Raw genomic sequence first — 16,645 nt, 5'->3', positions numbered from 1 at the left:
GGAGTTCATTTTTGTAAACTCTGCGTGGATTTTGTAGTTTTTAATACTGACCGCACAGTATCCTTTTCTCTCTGTCTATCTAGTTTAGTATTGGCCTCCTTTGCTGAATTCTGATTTCATTTCTGTGTACGTCATTTCCCTCTCCATTCACAGTCAATATTTGTGGGGGGCTATCTTTCCTTTTGGGGGTTTTCTCTGAGGCAAGATAGCTTTCTATTTCCTTCTTTAGGGGTAGTTATTTCTTAGGCTGTGAAGAGGTGTCTAGGGAGAGTCAGGAACATCCCACGGCTATTTCTAGTGTTGTTGTTAGGATTAGGGACTGCGGTCAGTAGAGATACCACCTTCTCAGAGCTCGCTCCATGTTGCGTTTTAGCCACCAGGTCATATCAGTGTGGCCTCTTAATCACCAGGTCATAACACTCAGGATACACGCATTGGCTCCGTGAGCAAGTGCAGTGCGGTGTTCCTGACATCTGATCTACATGTGAAAGATCATCCCTCCTAGCCAGCGACAGACATGTAATGACTGACAGTCTTCCCTCCTGATCTACATGTGTAAGATCATCCCTCCTAGCCAGTGTAAGACATGTAATGACTGACAGAAATCCAAAAAGAGAAAAACCGCACCCTATGTCCATACAGCTTCCATTCGCATATTGGCGCAAGTCAATGCCAAGGGGTCCAGCCCGGCTGCAAGTCCATATCCCAGAATAGAAGAAAGACAGCGCCACAACGGTCAGTGATGAAGACCTTACGTGTTTAATCTGCCTCTTGCGGCGACGTTTCGGTACAATAACCTTTATCAAGCTTGATAAAGGTTATTGTACCGAAAATTCGCCGCAGGAGGCAGATTAAACACGTAAGGTCTTCATCACTGACCGTTGTGGCGCTGTCTTTCTTCTATTCTGGGATATGTAATGACTGACAGTCTTCTCTCCTGATCTACATGTGTAAGATCATCCCTCCTAGCCAGTGTAAGACATGTAATGACTGACAGTCTTCTCTCCTAATCTACATGTGTAAGATCATCCCTCCCAGCCAGTGTAAGACATGTAATGACTGACAGTCTTCTCTCCTGATCTACATGTGTAAGATCATCCCTCCTAGCCAGTGTGAGACATGTAATGACTGACAGACTTCTCTTCTGATCTACATGTGTAAGATCATCCCTCCTAGTCAGTGTTAGACACGTGATGACTGACAGTATTCTCTCCTGATCTACATGTGTAAGATCATCCCTCCTAGCCAGTGTAAGATATGTAATGACTGACAGTCTTCTCTCCTGATCTACATGTCGCTCACAGGTAATGCAACTTTTCATATATAGCTCTGGAGGACGATTCTCGGGGAGATCTATATCCGGCTCATAGATCTTAACATGTCACATAACAAGATCATTTACATATTAAGAAAAGCATGGATTTCTCTGGATTAAAACATCGGATCTCCGATATCAGTATATAATTTTTTTTATGTTTTACTATGTTTCAGTTTGTGTAGGGAACTTGAACCTGCAATCGTTCAACCACTTACACTATACAGTCGAGGGCGAAAGTGTTGGCAGGCATGAAATTTTTCCAGAATATGAAAAACATTATTGCAATTACACATTTTGTTATACACATGTTCATTTCCTTTGTGTGTATTGGAACAACACAAAAAAAAAACAGAAAAAAAGGAGAAATGGACATAATTTAACACAAAACCCCCAAAATGGTCCGGGCCAAATTGTTGGCACCGACAACTTAATATTTGGTTGCAGCCCTTTGGAATAAATAACTGCAATAAATAACTTCCTATAACCATCAACAACCTTCTCATCTACAATTTTGGATCACTCTTTTGCAAACTGCTCCAAGTCTCTTATATTTGAAGGCACCTTCTCCAAACAGCAATTTTATGATCTCTCCACAGGTGTTCAATGGGATTTAGATCTGGACTAATTACTGGCCACTTCAGACCTCTCCAGCACTTTGTTTCCATGCATTTCTGGATGATTCTTGAAGTATATTTGGGGTCATTGTCCTGCTGGAAGACGCATGACCTATGACTCAAACCCAGCTGGGCACTACATTGCGACCAAAATCTTTTGGTGATCTTCAGATTTCATGATGCCTTGCAAACAGTCACTGCGTTGAGAAACACGTAATGGTGTTTCCGCGATGTTGGATGTTTTGATCTCCTCAAGGTCATTCATCCTTATGTTTATAGTCCTTTTACTAGGTACTGCCCTTAATAGCCAGTTTCCTACTCCACACTGATAAGGGGCAAATACCCCAAAACAGCTGTCTGTGGATGGATACCATGTTTTAGCATAGGTGGTTTTCCTTTTTGGATGCTGCCCTTCCCGTGGTTGTTCCTTCCCGGTGAAAGACCTGGCTATTTATTGCTTGCGTTGAGAAACACGTGATGGTGTCTCCGCGGCTTTTCTACATGCATTTGCAAACAGTCAAGGCACCCGGTGCCATAGGCAGAAAAACAAGCACAAAAGATTTTTGAACGTCCACCATATTTGACTGTAGGTATGGTGTTCTTTTCTTTGTAGGTCTCATTCGGGTTTTGGTAAACAGTAGAATGATGTGCTTTACAAAAAAGCTCTATCTTGGCCTCATCTGTCCACAAGAAGCTTTTCCAGAAGGATTTTGGCTTACTCACATACATTTTGGAAAACTGCAGTCTAGCTTTTTTTATGTCCTATGTGAGCAGTGGGGTCCTCCTCAGTCTCCTTCCATTGCTTTCATTTCAGTCAAATGTCAAAGGATAGTTTGCCGAGCCTGCAGGACAGCTTGAACTTTTTGGAACTTGATTGGGGCTGCTTATAAACCATCTGGACTATCCTGTGTTGCAACCTTTCGTCAATTTGTCTCTGTCATCCACGGAGATTACCTACAGTGTCATGGGTTGTAAACTTCTTGATTTTGATGTTCACTGTGTACAAAAGAACATCAGGATCTCTGGAGTTGGACTTGTAACCTTGAGATTGTTGGTATTTTTCAGCAATTTTGGTTCTCAAGTCCTCAGACAGTTCTCTTCTACTTCTGTTCTCCATGCTTAGTGTGGCACACACAGATACACCATGCAAAGATTGAGTCAGCTTCTCCCCTTTTTTCTGGTTTCAGGTGTGATTTTCATATTGTCCATATCTGTTTCTTGCCATAGGAGAATTTGAGACTTGCCATAGGTGAATTTGAACAAGCATCACATGCTTGAAACAAAGATGTTTACAAACAATTTTGGAAAGATGCCAACAATTTTGAACAGACCATTTTGGGAATTTTGTGTGAAATTATGTCCAATTTGCCTTTTTTTTTCTCAGTCTTTTGTTTGTGTTGTTCCAATAAACACAAGCTAAATAAACATTTATAGCAAAGCGTGTAATTGCAATAATTTTCTGGGAGAAATACCTCATTTTCTGGAACAAATTCAAGGGTGCCAACACTTCTGAGGATGACTATACTGCAAAGCAAATATTTATGAGTATACAATTTAAATCACAGTCTGCTATGAAGCTCGGCCTTTGGCTAGGCTTCATAGGAGTACCAAGATGGCAGGCGGTGGGGTCAATGAGTGTTTTGGGTGCTCAAGAATTGGCAACTTCTTTCTTTAAATGTCCGTGTCAGAGATTTAGCAGCGGCAAATAGTTAGCAGTGATCGGAGCTGAGCTCTGGCCACTGCTGTTAGGGGCAGATGTCGGCTAAATAACACAGCCCCTGTCTGCTGTGTGTGGAAGGAGCTTTACTTCGCACACCCTGACGTGCTCCATGACAGATATGTCCGTTGTTGGGCGTTAAGGGATTAAACTCGCATTGGGCATGAATTTTCATAAAATCGCACGCACAAAAAACATGGGAAAATGGACATGTTTTATATATGATGCAAATAGTATACTAAGCCACTGGATATCATTTTTTATTGCCTTCTCTCCTTGCAGTTGCAAAATATCAATCGAGACGTTGAGATGATGCTCTCCATTGTTCGGGCAGAGAACAAGAAAATGAAGAGTGATTTTGAAAAGTAAGCAATTGAGTAATTCTGCGAAAATGAGAGTTAGTTTGGTGTTTCCCAGTAGAAGTGTAAAATGTGTAACAGGCCCCTCTGGCAGTAAGGTTCTCCTGAGACCACCACAGATCTTTGTGGATTTCAGCAGCCTGATATGATGTATAGATAAATCCCCACTTCTGTGAAACGCGATGGCCATATGGTCACCATCCTGAGCACATGGAGCCTGTGGATGTTCCTCTGGGCACAGACAACTTCTTTAAAAGTTAACACCTGGAAGCTATACTTGCAAGAGACAGACAGGAATGAATGTGCTGCCCTAGGCATATGCAGCCCATTTTACTGCATGTGGCTTTTGCATGAATAAATTGGCAACTAGATAATACCTTTACCCCATATACACGTATTTACACACCTTGACTTCAGATATTCAGTGCTGACTGAACAGATTAACACCTTCTTGACAAAGAAGTATGGTAACTCATCGTTATCAATGTATTCATATATTTCCTGGAGGAATAACTGAGGGACAACACTGGTTATTTCATCAGATTTTTACGATAACAGAATAAAGTTGCCATGCTCTTTTTCCCCAGACAAAAACAGTGGCTGGCAGAACAAAAAGAAGTATTGAAGACCCTGATCGACAAAATAGAGCAAGTGAAACAAGAAAATGAAAGTTTTTCTGAGAGAAGGTACCAGCGTACCCTGACAATGACCATCTCGTACATTTCCCTTCTGCTTCTATAGTCATCTCTTTAATAAGTACACATTTGTCTTCTATATTCAGCACATTTGTGGACAATTTTTTGTTAAGTGCAAGTAGTTGGGGTTAAAAATCATTTGGGTTTCATTCAAAATTTTGCACCGTTTGATTTTTGCAGGCTCTTTGTTTTCCTGCTCATTCAACTTTGATGTGGTCTGTGGTCACGAATCAGCTGAGAGGAGCTCAGAAAAAGATAGATAAGTGTGAGAAGCCTCATAGCGAGCTAACTGATGGGTTCTCTGTTAACTCATTCTGCAGCCAACAACAGTCTGTATAACACAGAAGCTATAGAAGGCAAACGGTGATTTTTTTTTTAATGAAACCCTAATTAGCTCTAATTAATTGCATTTAAGTAAAAAAAATTGAAAAAAAAAACATGTTTTCCATAGATGGACAACCCTTTTAAATACTATCTACGTATGCAGCAAAATAATTTGAGAATGGTGTCAGCTCAAAGTCATAAGGAGTCCCAGAGTCGCGACTGTGTCCACATTCTGCTTATATTCAGAAATGGACATCCCTACAAAGTGACAGCTGGCTGCACACTGACTTATAGATCCTACTCTCCGACAAGTGACAGCGCTTTAACACACCAATATAATCACTCATTTTTTTTTATTTCTACACCGTGTGCACAATTATTAAGCCAGTGACTATTTTGACCAGTATAGTAAGGTCAGGGGGATCTGAGTCCAAGTATAGCAGAGTTCTCAGAGAAAATGCAATATATCAATAGACTAATCTGAGGACTCAAAAAATAGTGAAACCAAAATAGGTTTTATTAAAGTAACAACCAGTCATACAGGATGCCAACGTTTCGACCCAAAGCCTTTATCAAGGCACTTATCTACAAAATAATAGACAAAATTCAGTACAAATCATTACAGCTGAGTCAAACAAAAAGACAGGTTGTATACATAACAGAAAGGAATCTATAACCTTCAGGACATATTACACCACATAGATCCTATACACAAGTGGAATAAGAGCATGTCCCAACTAAAGAGGTAAACAGGACACATATTGCCCGTAGAAAATACAATATAACCATAACATCACGTCGTAAATAGCAAATGTAGCTTCAGGTATAATATGTTGCCATATGGTGGTCCAGAAAGGAGGGGGAAACGGAACAAGCACGGAAAGGTCTAATATCCCTAATTATAGCACCAGTGTCATAAACATATGGGGTCACATCCATCTGTGCGAATAAAAAAGAGAGGTTACCTGTATGTAGGTGGAAAGCAAAGCTATATTGTTATGTATACAACCTGTCTTTTTGTTTGACTCAGCTGTAATGATTTGTACTGAATTTTGTCTATTATTTTTTAGATAAGTGCCTTGATAAAGGCTTTGGGCCGAAACGTTGGCATCCTGTAAGACTGGTTGTTACTTTAATAAAACCTATTTTGGTTTCACTATTTTTTGAGTCCTCAGATTAGTCTATTGATATTTTGACCAGATCATCATTTTTATGCAGAATTTCCAACTCCACAAGTTGTATAACGTGAATGTTTATTGGACGGAGTAGATCAGGTGATGTGTATTTGTGTAATGAGGATAGTGAGGCCTTCACCATAGTGTGCAGAATTATTAGGCTATTTGTCCACGTTTGTTAAAAAGGTATAAACATGAACTTTATTAACAACAATACCACACATAAAATACACGCAACCGTCATATACTGACAGTGCAAATACAGACACAACTTGGGTAAGACACCAGAAACATGGGTTTACCGCATATAAATAATGTACATAACAACAACACACAATATTGAATTGGAAGGTGCAAGCAAGAAAGTATCCCCAATAGGGTATCCCGGCAATCTAGGTCCCATAATGGATACACCATCAGTATGGTATAAATAAACGGGAAATCTCACCCACAAAAAGTGCCTCACGTCCAGAAAAGTGAAAGAGGGTAAAGGGGAACATGCCTCACCTCAATGCAGGTAGACCTCTATACACGCTGTGATGGTGTATCCCTTATGGGACCTAGATTGCCGGGATACCCTATTGGGGATACTTTCTTGCTTGCACCTTCCAATTCAATATTGTGTGTTGTTGTTATGTACATTATTTATATGCGGTAGACCCATGTTTCTGGTGTCTTACACAAGTTGTGTCTGTATTTGCACTGTCAGTATATGACGGTTGCGTGTATTTTATGTGTGGTATTGTTGTTAATAAAGTTCATGTTTATACCTTTTTAACAAACTTCCATTTGTCCTCTTGATTCACATCCGATTGCTATATGGAGGTATCTGTGATTGTTTGTGACTGATGTCGGTCACTAAAATGAAGCTGGAAATTTTGACACTTATTTGCCCACCGCACACCCTTGCCATGGAAAACGCTCGTGTTTTTGTCGCATTATTTTTGCGTTTTTCTGATTTTTTTTTTTTTCATGCATTCCGATACAACTCTATGGCGGCGGAATCGCTGCGATTCCGCAAAGTGAATGAACATGCTGCGTATTTTTCCGCGATGCGATTCCGCTGCGGAAAAATGCGCAGTATGGGCACAACAATTGCGGAATGCAATTAAAATTAATGGGATGCATTTTGTTAGCATTTTTTAAGCTTTTCCGCTCAAAAAACCCAATGTGGGCACACAGCCTTAGGCAGCTTGTTTTCCTTAAAGAGATAACTGAAATTTTGAAGTAAAAAATTGTTTCAAGTCTTACAGAGAACACAATAGTTTTGATTTTGCTAAGATGTTGGGGTGTGATCACAGAACCAGGAAACGTTTTGTTGCAAAGAGTCAGCAGGTTAGCAAAAAATGTGTAGGAAAAAAAAAAGACGCACATTAACTGCCAAAGAGAAGAATCAAACGTGAAGTGACCAGGAAGCCATTATCCTCCACTGCTGTCATATTCTGCATATAACTGCAACCTCCCTGGAGGCCCAGAAGTACAAGGTGCTCAGAGCTCAGAGATATGGCCGAGGTGAGGAAGGCTGAAATCCGACCACCGCTGAACAAGACACCGCAGGGGAAATGTCAAGACAGGGTATCAGAGAACCCGAACTGTAACGTTTGGGGTTCGTACCGGACACCTAGTGTCCGGTACCTAACCCCGAACACAGACTTTTAACAGGATTTCCGGTTTGCTGTTCAGGTTCGGATGCTTAATAAAGTTTGTTGAAAGGCTGCAGTGCGGCCAGTCAACAAGCTTTTAGGTTGTGGGCACTTTAGTGAGCCTTCACAGCCAGGCCAAGTATTGGCATGGCTGTGATTGGCTGGTGCCTGTATAAATGCAGGATAGCGAGTGCCGCTGCCATTCTGCTTTAATTAGTGTAGGGATAGAACGCAGCTGGAGGGTAGGGACAGTATAGACTGCGCACTCTGCCAAAAAGCCTCTTTGTATACTCTGCACGTGTCTGAGTGGGAGTACTGTGCCAAAAAGTCGCTGTGAGTATTGTGCCGTTAAGCCTCTCTGTCTACTCTGCACCCCCTCCTGTGGGAGTAGTGTGCCTTTAATCCTAAGTGTGTATTCTGCACCCTTGCCTGTGGGAGTACTGTGCCTTTAAGCCTTGGTGCGTACTCTGCCCCTCTGCCTGTGGGAGTACTGTGCCTTTAAGCCTCTGTGTATTCTGCAACCCTACCTGTGGGAGTAGTGTGCCAGAAGCCTCTGTGTGTGTGTGTGTGTGTAGTCTGCACCCTCGCCTGTGGGAGTACTGTGCCTTTTAAGCTTCTGTGTGTACTCTGCAACCCCACCTGTGGGAGTCCTGTTCCCAAAAGCCTCTATGTATATTGCAGCCGTGTCTGTACGAGTAGTGTGCCTATAAAATAAGTATATTCTGTCGCCATGTCTTTCAAGTTTGTGGGGGAAAACAATAATTTTACTCTACCGCTGTGTTTATACGAGTAGTGAGTCTATAAAGTTATTTTACTCTGCAACAGTGTCTTTTCAGTTTGAGGGCCAAAAAAATAATTTTACTCTACTGCTGTCGTTTTGCGAGTAGTGTGTCTAAAAAATAATTCTACTCTGCAGATGTTCTCCAGGGTCTTGGCTAGCCCTAGTAGCTGAGACCCCGTAGATTTTCCCACTCTGGGGGGCGCTACAGCCTTATTCCCGATCGCTGTTTTAAAACGGAAATGAGGGAATAAGGCCTCTTAAGAGTCGCCACTTTAATGCGTATCGCGGTCGTTAAGGAGTTAAAGATGAAAGAATAATGACATGGCCCCTTCTTCACCTGACCTGAAACTTATTGGAAACTTGTGGGCCCTTCTTACACGAGAGATTTACAGTGAAGGAGAACAGTCACCAGTGTCAGGGAGGCTGTGGTTGGTGCTGTCCAAAAAGTGAATCAACAGATTAAGAAACTGACAGACTCCACGGATGGGAGGCTTATGATCGTTATTGAAAAGAAGGGTGGCCATAATGGTCACTGATGTATTTTTGGAGATGTCAGAAATGTATTTTAGTACATTTTGGGTTGTATGGTTTTTATTCTCACTTTATTACATGAAAATAAACAATTGCGATGGGAACATTTTCATTTTTTATTGCATAATAATTCTGCACACATACTGTAGATATTCTCCTAAGAAAGACTGAAAGTTACTTTTACTTTCTTAAATATTTATTTACCTTTTGGATAGTTCAACAGCACTGTAGTTGTTCAATAATAAAAATAATCATCAAAAATAAACGTTGCCTAATAAATGTGCACACGGTGAAAATTAGAACCGTGCATTTATACAAAGTAAGTCCTATAAAAGGGATCACTGAAAATACTGAAATCCATTTTACCACACAAGGGAACAACATAAAAAAAAAATCCTGAATTGTTGGTTTGTTGTTCGTTCTGCCGCACAAAAATCGGAATAGAATGTGATCAAAAATTGTCATCTGTCTGAAAATGCTACCAATAAAAATGTTAACTTGTCCCGCAAAAAACAAGCCCTCACATAACATAAAAACCGGATATAAACCTGGTATCGCTGTAATTGCACTGACACAAAGAATAAAGTCGCCTAATCACTTTTACTGCATGAGGAACGGCGTAAAAAATAAATAAAACCAATTCTTACCTGCTGTTTTGTTAATTATACCTCCCAAAGATCGCAGTAAGGCTCAGCTCACATTTATCTTGTGCTTTGCGCTGAGCACTTACACCAGGGCTTCCATGTAAATCTCTGAAATACACGATTCAGGCGGAACCTCCGGCGGAAGATTTCCTATGATGAGGCATATGGAGGCACTGTGGACGCCATAGGACCAGTGATCCATGGTGTCCGGCTTTTTAGGATTGCATAAAAGTGCTGTCAGCCACAGTTTTGTGCACTTCTGAAAAAAAGGACAACGCTGAACAGAGGCCAGACTGAGTCCAGAGTAATTCTGCTGCTTCATTATAGTGAAAGGATCCCTCAGGGGTTTCATCTGAACCACATCACTCAGAGATTTAGATGGAAACCCCAAAGTAAGTCTTCGACGTAGAGCGCCTGATAAATGTGATCCTAAATGTTATGTAAAATTTTCCTAACAAAAGCTTCAACTTAATCCACAAAAAAAAGTGCCCACTCAGGTCCATCATCTGTAAATGGAAATCTAGGGAGCTTCCACGTTACTGGTAGCACAAAGGCTCTGGAAAAGTGAAATGGCTCCTTGCCCCTCAAAGACATACAGCAAATTCTGCACTCCCAAATCTAAATGCCCCCCTCCCTTCTGAGTCCCAATGTGCATGGCTCCCTCATTTGGCATTACTGTAGTGATGAGAGCCCGCCTAATTTACAGGTGTGTGTCTCCAGAAGCCTGAGTTGGGCATAACGTACTGGTCACTACAACATACTGATCACAACAGCGTACTGGTCACTACAACGGCAGTTTGCAATTTTCAAAGGGACATCATTTCCAAAATGGGGTCACATGACGGGGGGGGTTCTGCTCTTCTAGCACTTAGGGGTTCTGTATACGGAGTCCGCAAACTATTCTGGGAAAATCTGCGCTCCAGGAGGCAAGTATCGCTACGTAACTCCCTAGTCCCTCCGTATGGCTAAGCAGTACTGTACAGCCACATATGGGTCATTGCGACATTCAGTAGAAATTGTGGGACAAATTATGGTACCATTGTTACCCACTTCTTGTGTGAAAATGTAAAATCTGGAGCTAAAACAAAATTTTGGTGTTGTCATGGCACCCGCAAACCATAACAGTAAAATCTGCCCTATAATATGGCGGTCTTTCCCTTCTGAGCTTTGCACTGTGAATGAAAAATATTTTCCGATTGAATGTTGAGCATTGGCGCAGAGTAAAAATCGACCTCAGTTTGTTGTAAAATAAAATTCCTATTATCCCTTAGAAAAATTAAAAACTTGGGGCTAAAACAACATTTTAGTGGTAAAAATGTAATTTATTCCTTTTTCACTGCTCAATTATATAAAATTCTGTGAGGCACAAAAATTCGGTGAGCCACATCTGGTGTCAATATGATCACTGCACTCTTAGATGAATTAATTGGGGAGTGTAGTTTGTAAAATGAGTTCACATATGGGGGTTTCTGTTGTGTTGGCACTTCAGGGGCTCTGCCATTGTGACATGGCACTCTCAAACCATTCCAGCAAAATCTGAACTCCAGTGTGGCGCCCCTTCCATTCTGAGTTTTGCACTGTGCCTCAAAAGTAGTATTCCTTCACATATGAGGTATCGGCGTACTCAGGAGACATTGCACAACAAATTGTATGGTGCAATTTCTCTTGTTACCGTTATGGAAATGCAAAATTTGGGGCTAAAATAACAATATAAACTTCAGTGAAGCACCTGGGGGTTCAAGGTGCTCACCACACATCTACAGTAAATACATTCCATGAGGGGTCTAGTTTCCAAAATAGGGTCACTTTTGGGGGTCTCAACTGTTTAGGAACATCAGGGGCTCTCCAAACGGGACATGGCGTCCGCTAATCCAGCAAATTTTACTTTCAAAAAGTCAATTTACGCTCCTCCCATCCCATGCGCCTAAACAGTAATTTTCTCCCACATATGAGGTATTGGCGTATTGATGAAAAATTGCACAACAAATTGTGTGGACCAATTTCTTCTGATACCCTTATGAAAATGCAAAATTTGGGGCTAAAATACAATTTTTGTGGTGAAAATGTGATTTTTTTTTTTTTATTTTCACGGCTTAACTTTATAAACTTCTGTGAAGCACCTGAGGATTCAGTGTGCTCACCACACATCTAGATCAATCTATGTTGTGAATTCTGTGGCAGAGTTCACTCCTGTGGTCACAAGTGGTACTTCGGCTGATTCTCTCTGGGAGCTTCCGTTTGTGGAGGAAAGTGGTACTGCAGCTTCTGAGTTTCCTCCCTCAGGTGATCTGGTGAGGTCGTTAGCTGCTTCTCTACTTAACTCCACCTGATGCTTTGATCCATGCTTCCTGTCAATGTTCCAGTGTTGGACTTGTGTTTCTCTGGATCATTCCTGTGGCCTGCTGCTCTGCATAGCTAAGTGCTTCTTTGCTATTTGTTGCTATTTTTTCTGTCCAGCTTGTCTATTTGTTTTGCTGGAAGCTCTGGGACGCAAAGGGTGTACCTCCGTGCCGTTAGTTCGGTACGGAGGGTCTTTTTGCCCCCTTTGCGTGGTTTTCTTAGGGGTTTTGTGTAGACCACAAAGTTATCTTTCCTATCCTCGTTCTGTCTAGAATATCGGGCCTCACTTTGCTGAATCTATTTCATCCCTACGTTTGTCTTTTCATCTTACTCACAGTCATTATATGTGGGGGGCTGCCTTTTCCTTTGGGGTATTTCTCTGAGGCAAGGTAGGCTTATTTTTCTATCTTCAGGCTAGTTAGTTTCTCAGGCTTTGCCGAGTTGCATAGGGAGCGTTAGACGCAATCCACAGCTGCCTCTAGTTGTGTTTGGAGAGGATCAGGAATTGCGGTCTACAGAGTTTCCACGTCTCAGAGCTCGTTCTATTATTTTGGGTTATTGTCAGATCACTGTATGTGCTCTGATCGCTATGTACATTGTGTTACTGAATTGCCTATCATAACAAATCTAGTTTCCAAAATGGTGTCACTTGTGGAGGATTTTTACTGTTTAACCCCTTAAGCCCCGAGGGTAGTTTGCACGTTAATGACCGGGCCAATTTTTACAATTCTGACCACTGTCCCTTTATGAGGTTATAACTCTGGAACGCTTCAACGGATCCCAGTGAATCTGACACTGTTTTCTCGTGACATATTGTACTTCATGACAATGGTAAAAATTCTTTGATAGTACCTGCGTTTATTTGTGAAAAAAATGGAAATTTGGCGAAAATTATGAAAATTTCGCAATTTTCCAACTTTGAATTTTTATGCAATTAAATCACAGAGATATGTCACACAAAATACTTAATAAGTAACATTTCCCACATGTCTACTTTACATCAGCACAATTTTGGAACCAACATTTTTTTTTGTTAGGGAGTTATAAGGGTGAAAAGTTGACCAGCAATTTCTCATTTCTACAACACCATTTTTTTTTAGGGACCACATCTCATTTGAAGTCATTTTGAGGGGTCTATATGATAGAAAAGACCCAAGTGTGACACCATTCTAAAAACTGCACCCCTCAAGGTGCTCAAAACCACATTCAAGAAGTTTATTAAGGCTGGGTTCCCATTGCGTTATGGGATCGCGTTTAACGGACAGCGTTGCACGGCGAAATTAACGCCGTGCAATGCATCCGTTAGCGCGCCCATTCAAGGCAATGGGAACGCGCAGCACTAGCGCGTGCCATGTTCGGCACGCGCTAGCGACGCGCCGGTGTTTCCTGGCGCGCCGCGGACGCTGCTCGCAGCGTCCGAGGCGCGCCCGCGGTCCGTTCCCCGCTCTCGCAGATCGGGGATCTGCGAGAGCGGGGACGTTACCGCGACCCCAGGACGCGGCCCAATAAAAACATTGCGTTAGCGCAACCCGCTAGCGCTAAACGGGTTGCACTAACGCAATGTGAACCTAGCCTAACCCTTCAGGTGTTTTACAGGAATTTTTGGAATGTTTAAATAATTTTTCACACAAAATTTATTTCAGCTCCAATTTGTTTTATTTTACCAAGGGTAACAGGAGAAAATGGACCCCAAAAGTTGTTGTACAATTTGTCCTGAGTACGTTGATACCCCATATGTGGGGATAAACCACTGTTTGGGCGCATGGGAGAGCTCGGAAGCGAAGGAGCGCCATTTGACTTTTCAATGCAAAATTGACTGGAATTGATATGGGACGCCATGTTGCGTTTGGAGAGCCCCTAATGTGCCTAAACATTGAAACCCCCCCACAAGTGACACCATTTTGGAAAGTAGACCCCTTAAGGAACTTATCTAGATGTGTGGTGAGCACTTTGACCCACCAAGTGCTTCATAGAAGTTTATAATGCAGAGCCGTAAAAATAAAAAATCATATTTTTTCACAAAAATAATCTTTTTGCCCCCAATTTTTTATTTTCCCAAGGGTAAGAGAATAAATTAGACCACAAAAGTTGTTTTGCAATTTGTCATGAGTACGCTGATACCCCATATGTGGGTGTAAACCATTGTTTGGGCGCATGGCAGAGCTCGGAAGGGAAAGAGCGCCATTTGACTTTTCAATGCAAAATTGACTGGAATTGAGATGGGACGCCATGTTGCATTTGGAGAGCCCCTGATGTGCCTAAACATTGAAACCCCCCACAAGTGACACCATTTTGGAAATTAGACCCCATGAGGAACTTATCTAGATGTGTGGTGAGCACTTTGACCCAACAAGTGCTTCATAGAAGTTTATAATGCAGAGCCGTAAAAATAAAAAATCATATTTTTTCACAAAAATGATCTTTTTGCCCCCAATTTTTTATTTTCCCAAGGGTAACAGGATAAATTGGACACCAAAAGTTGTTGTCCAATTTGTCCTGAGTACGCCGATACCCCATATGTGGGGGGGGGGAACCACTGTTTGGGCGCATGGCAGAACTCGGAAGGGAAGGAGCGCCATTTGGAATACAGACTTAGATGGATTGGTCTGCAGGCGTCACGTTGCATTTGCAGAGCCCCTGATGTACCCAAACAGTAGAAACCCCCCACAAGTGACCCCATATTGGAAACTAGACCCCCCAAGGAACTTATCTAGATGTGTTGTTAGAACTTTGAACCCCTAAGTGTTTCACTACAGTTTACAACGCAGAGCCGCGAAAATAAAAAAATCTTATTTTTCCCACAAAAATGATTTTTAGCCCCCCACATTTTTATTTTCCCAAGAATAACAAGAGAACTTGGACCCAAAAAGCTGTTGTCCAATTTGTCCTGAGTACGCTGATACCCCATATGTTGGGGTAAACCCCTGTTTGGGCACACGGGAGAGTTCGGAAGGGAAGGAGCACTGTTTTACTTTTTCAACGCAGAATTGGCTGGAATTGAGATCGGACGCCATGTCGCGTTTGGAGAGCCCCTGTTGTGCCTGAACAGTGGAAACTCCCCAATTCTACCTGAAACCCTAATCCAACAACACCCCTAACCCTAATCCCAACGGTAACCCTAACCACACCTCTAACCCTGACACACCCCTAATTCTAATCCCAACCCTAATCCCAACCGTAAATATAATCCAAACCCTAACTTTAGCCCCAACCCTAACCCTAACTTTAGCTCCAACCCTAACCCCAACCCTAGCCCCAACCCTAACCCTAGCCCCAACCCTAACCCCAACCCTAGCCCCAACCCTAGCCCTAACCCCAGCCCCAACCCTAGCCCCAACCCTAGCCCTAACCCTAACCCTAGCCCTGATGGGAAAATGGAAATAAATACATTTTTTTAATTTTATTATTTTTCCCTAACTAAGGGGGTGATGAAGGGGCATTTGATTTACTTTTATAGCGTTTTTTATATCGGATTTTTATGATTGGCAGCTGTCACACACTAAAAGACGCTTTTTTATAGCAAAAAAGTTTTTGCGTCTCCACATTTTGAGACCTATAATTTTTCCATATTTTGGTCCAAAGAGTCATCTGAGGTCTTGTTTTTTGCGGGACGAGATGACGTTTTTATTGGTAACATTTTTGGACACGTGACAGTTTTTGATCACTTTTTATTCCGATTTTTGTGAGGCAGAATGACCAAAAACCAGCTGTTCATGAATTTCTTTTGGGGGAGGCGTTTATACCGTTCCGCGTTTGGTAAAATTGATAAAGCAGTTTTATTCTTCGGGTCAGTACGATTACAGCGATATCTCATTTATATCATTTTTTTTTATGTTTTGGCACTTTTATACGATAAAAACTATTTTATAGAAAAAATAATTATTTTGGCATCGCTTTATTCTCAGGACTATAACTTTTTTATTTTTTTGCTTATTATGCTTTGTGGCGGCTCGTGTTTTGCGGGACAAGATGAAGTTTTCAGCGGTACCATGGTTATTTACATCCGTCTTTTTGGTCGCGTGTTATTCCACTTTTTGTTCGGCGGTATGATAATAAAGCGTTGTTTTTTGGCTCTTTTTTTTCTTACGGTGTTCACTGAAGGGGTTAACTAGTGGGACAGTTTTATAGGTTGGGTCGTTACGGATGCGGCGATACTAAACATGTGTACTTTTATTGTTTGTTTGGTTTTTTTTAGATAAAGAAATGTATTTATGGGAATTTTTTTTATTTATTTATTTAGTTTTTTTTTTTTTACACATGTGGAAATTTTTTTTTTAACTTTTTTACTTTGTCCCAGGGGGGGACATCACAGATCGCCGATCTTACAGTTTGCACAGCACTCTGTAAGATCGGCAATCTCACTCACATCGCTGCAGGCTTACCAGCACCTGCAGTCGACCCGGAAGTACTCCCTGCAGGACCCGGATGCAGCCCCGTGGCCATTTTGGATCCGGGGCCTGCAGGGAGAAGACGCTCGGTACAAGGTGAGCACATCACCTTGTAC

The 16,645-nt window shown here is 41.7% G+C and overlaps 1 protein-coding gene across 1 annotated transcript in view; it reads left to right on the top strand.

Moving 5' to 3' along the window:
- Nucleotides 1–16,645, top strand: part of CENPK (centromere protein K) — a 120,324-nt gene that overhangs the window by 74,715 nt on the left and 28,964 nt on the right. Inside the window, exons 7-8 of the mRNA XM_069749424.1 lie at nucleotides 3,932–4,014; nucleotides 4,596–4,694. Coding sequence (XP_069605525.1) covers nucleotides 3,932–4,014; nucleotides 4,596–4,694 — 182 coding nt within the window. The remainder of the gene's footprint in view (nucleotides 1–3,931; nucleotides 4,015–4,595; nucleotides 4,695–16,645) is intronic.

The sequence above is a fragment of the Ranitomeya imitator genome, chromosome 1, assembly GCF_032444005.1.
Source record: "Ranitomeya imitator isolate aRanImi1 chromosome 1, aRanImi1.pri, whole genome shotgun sequence".
NCBI classification, from domain to species: Eukaryota; Metazoa; Chordata; class Amphibia; order Anura; family Dendrobatidae; genus Ranitomeya; species Ranitomeya imitator.
This window is presented reverse-complemented; position numbering and strand designations above follow the sequence as displayed.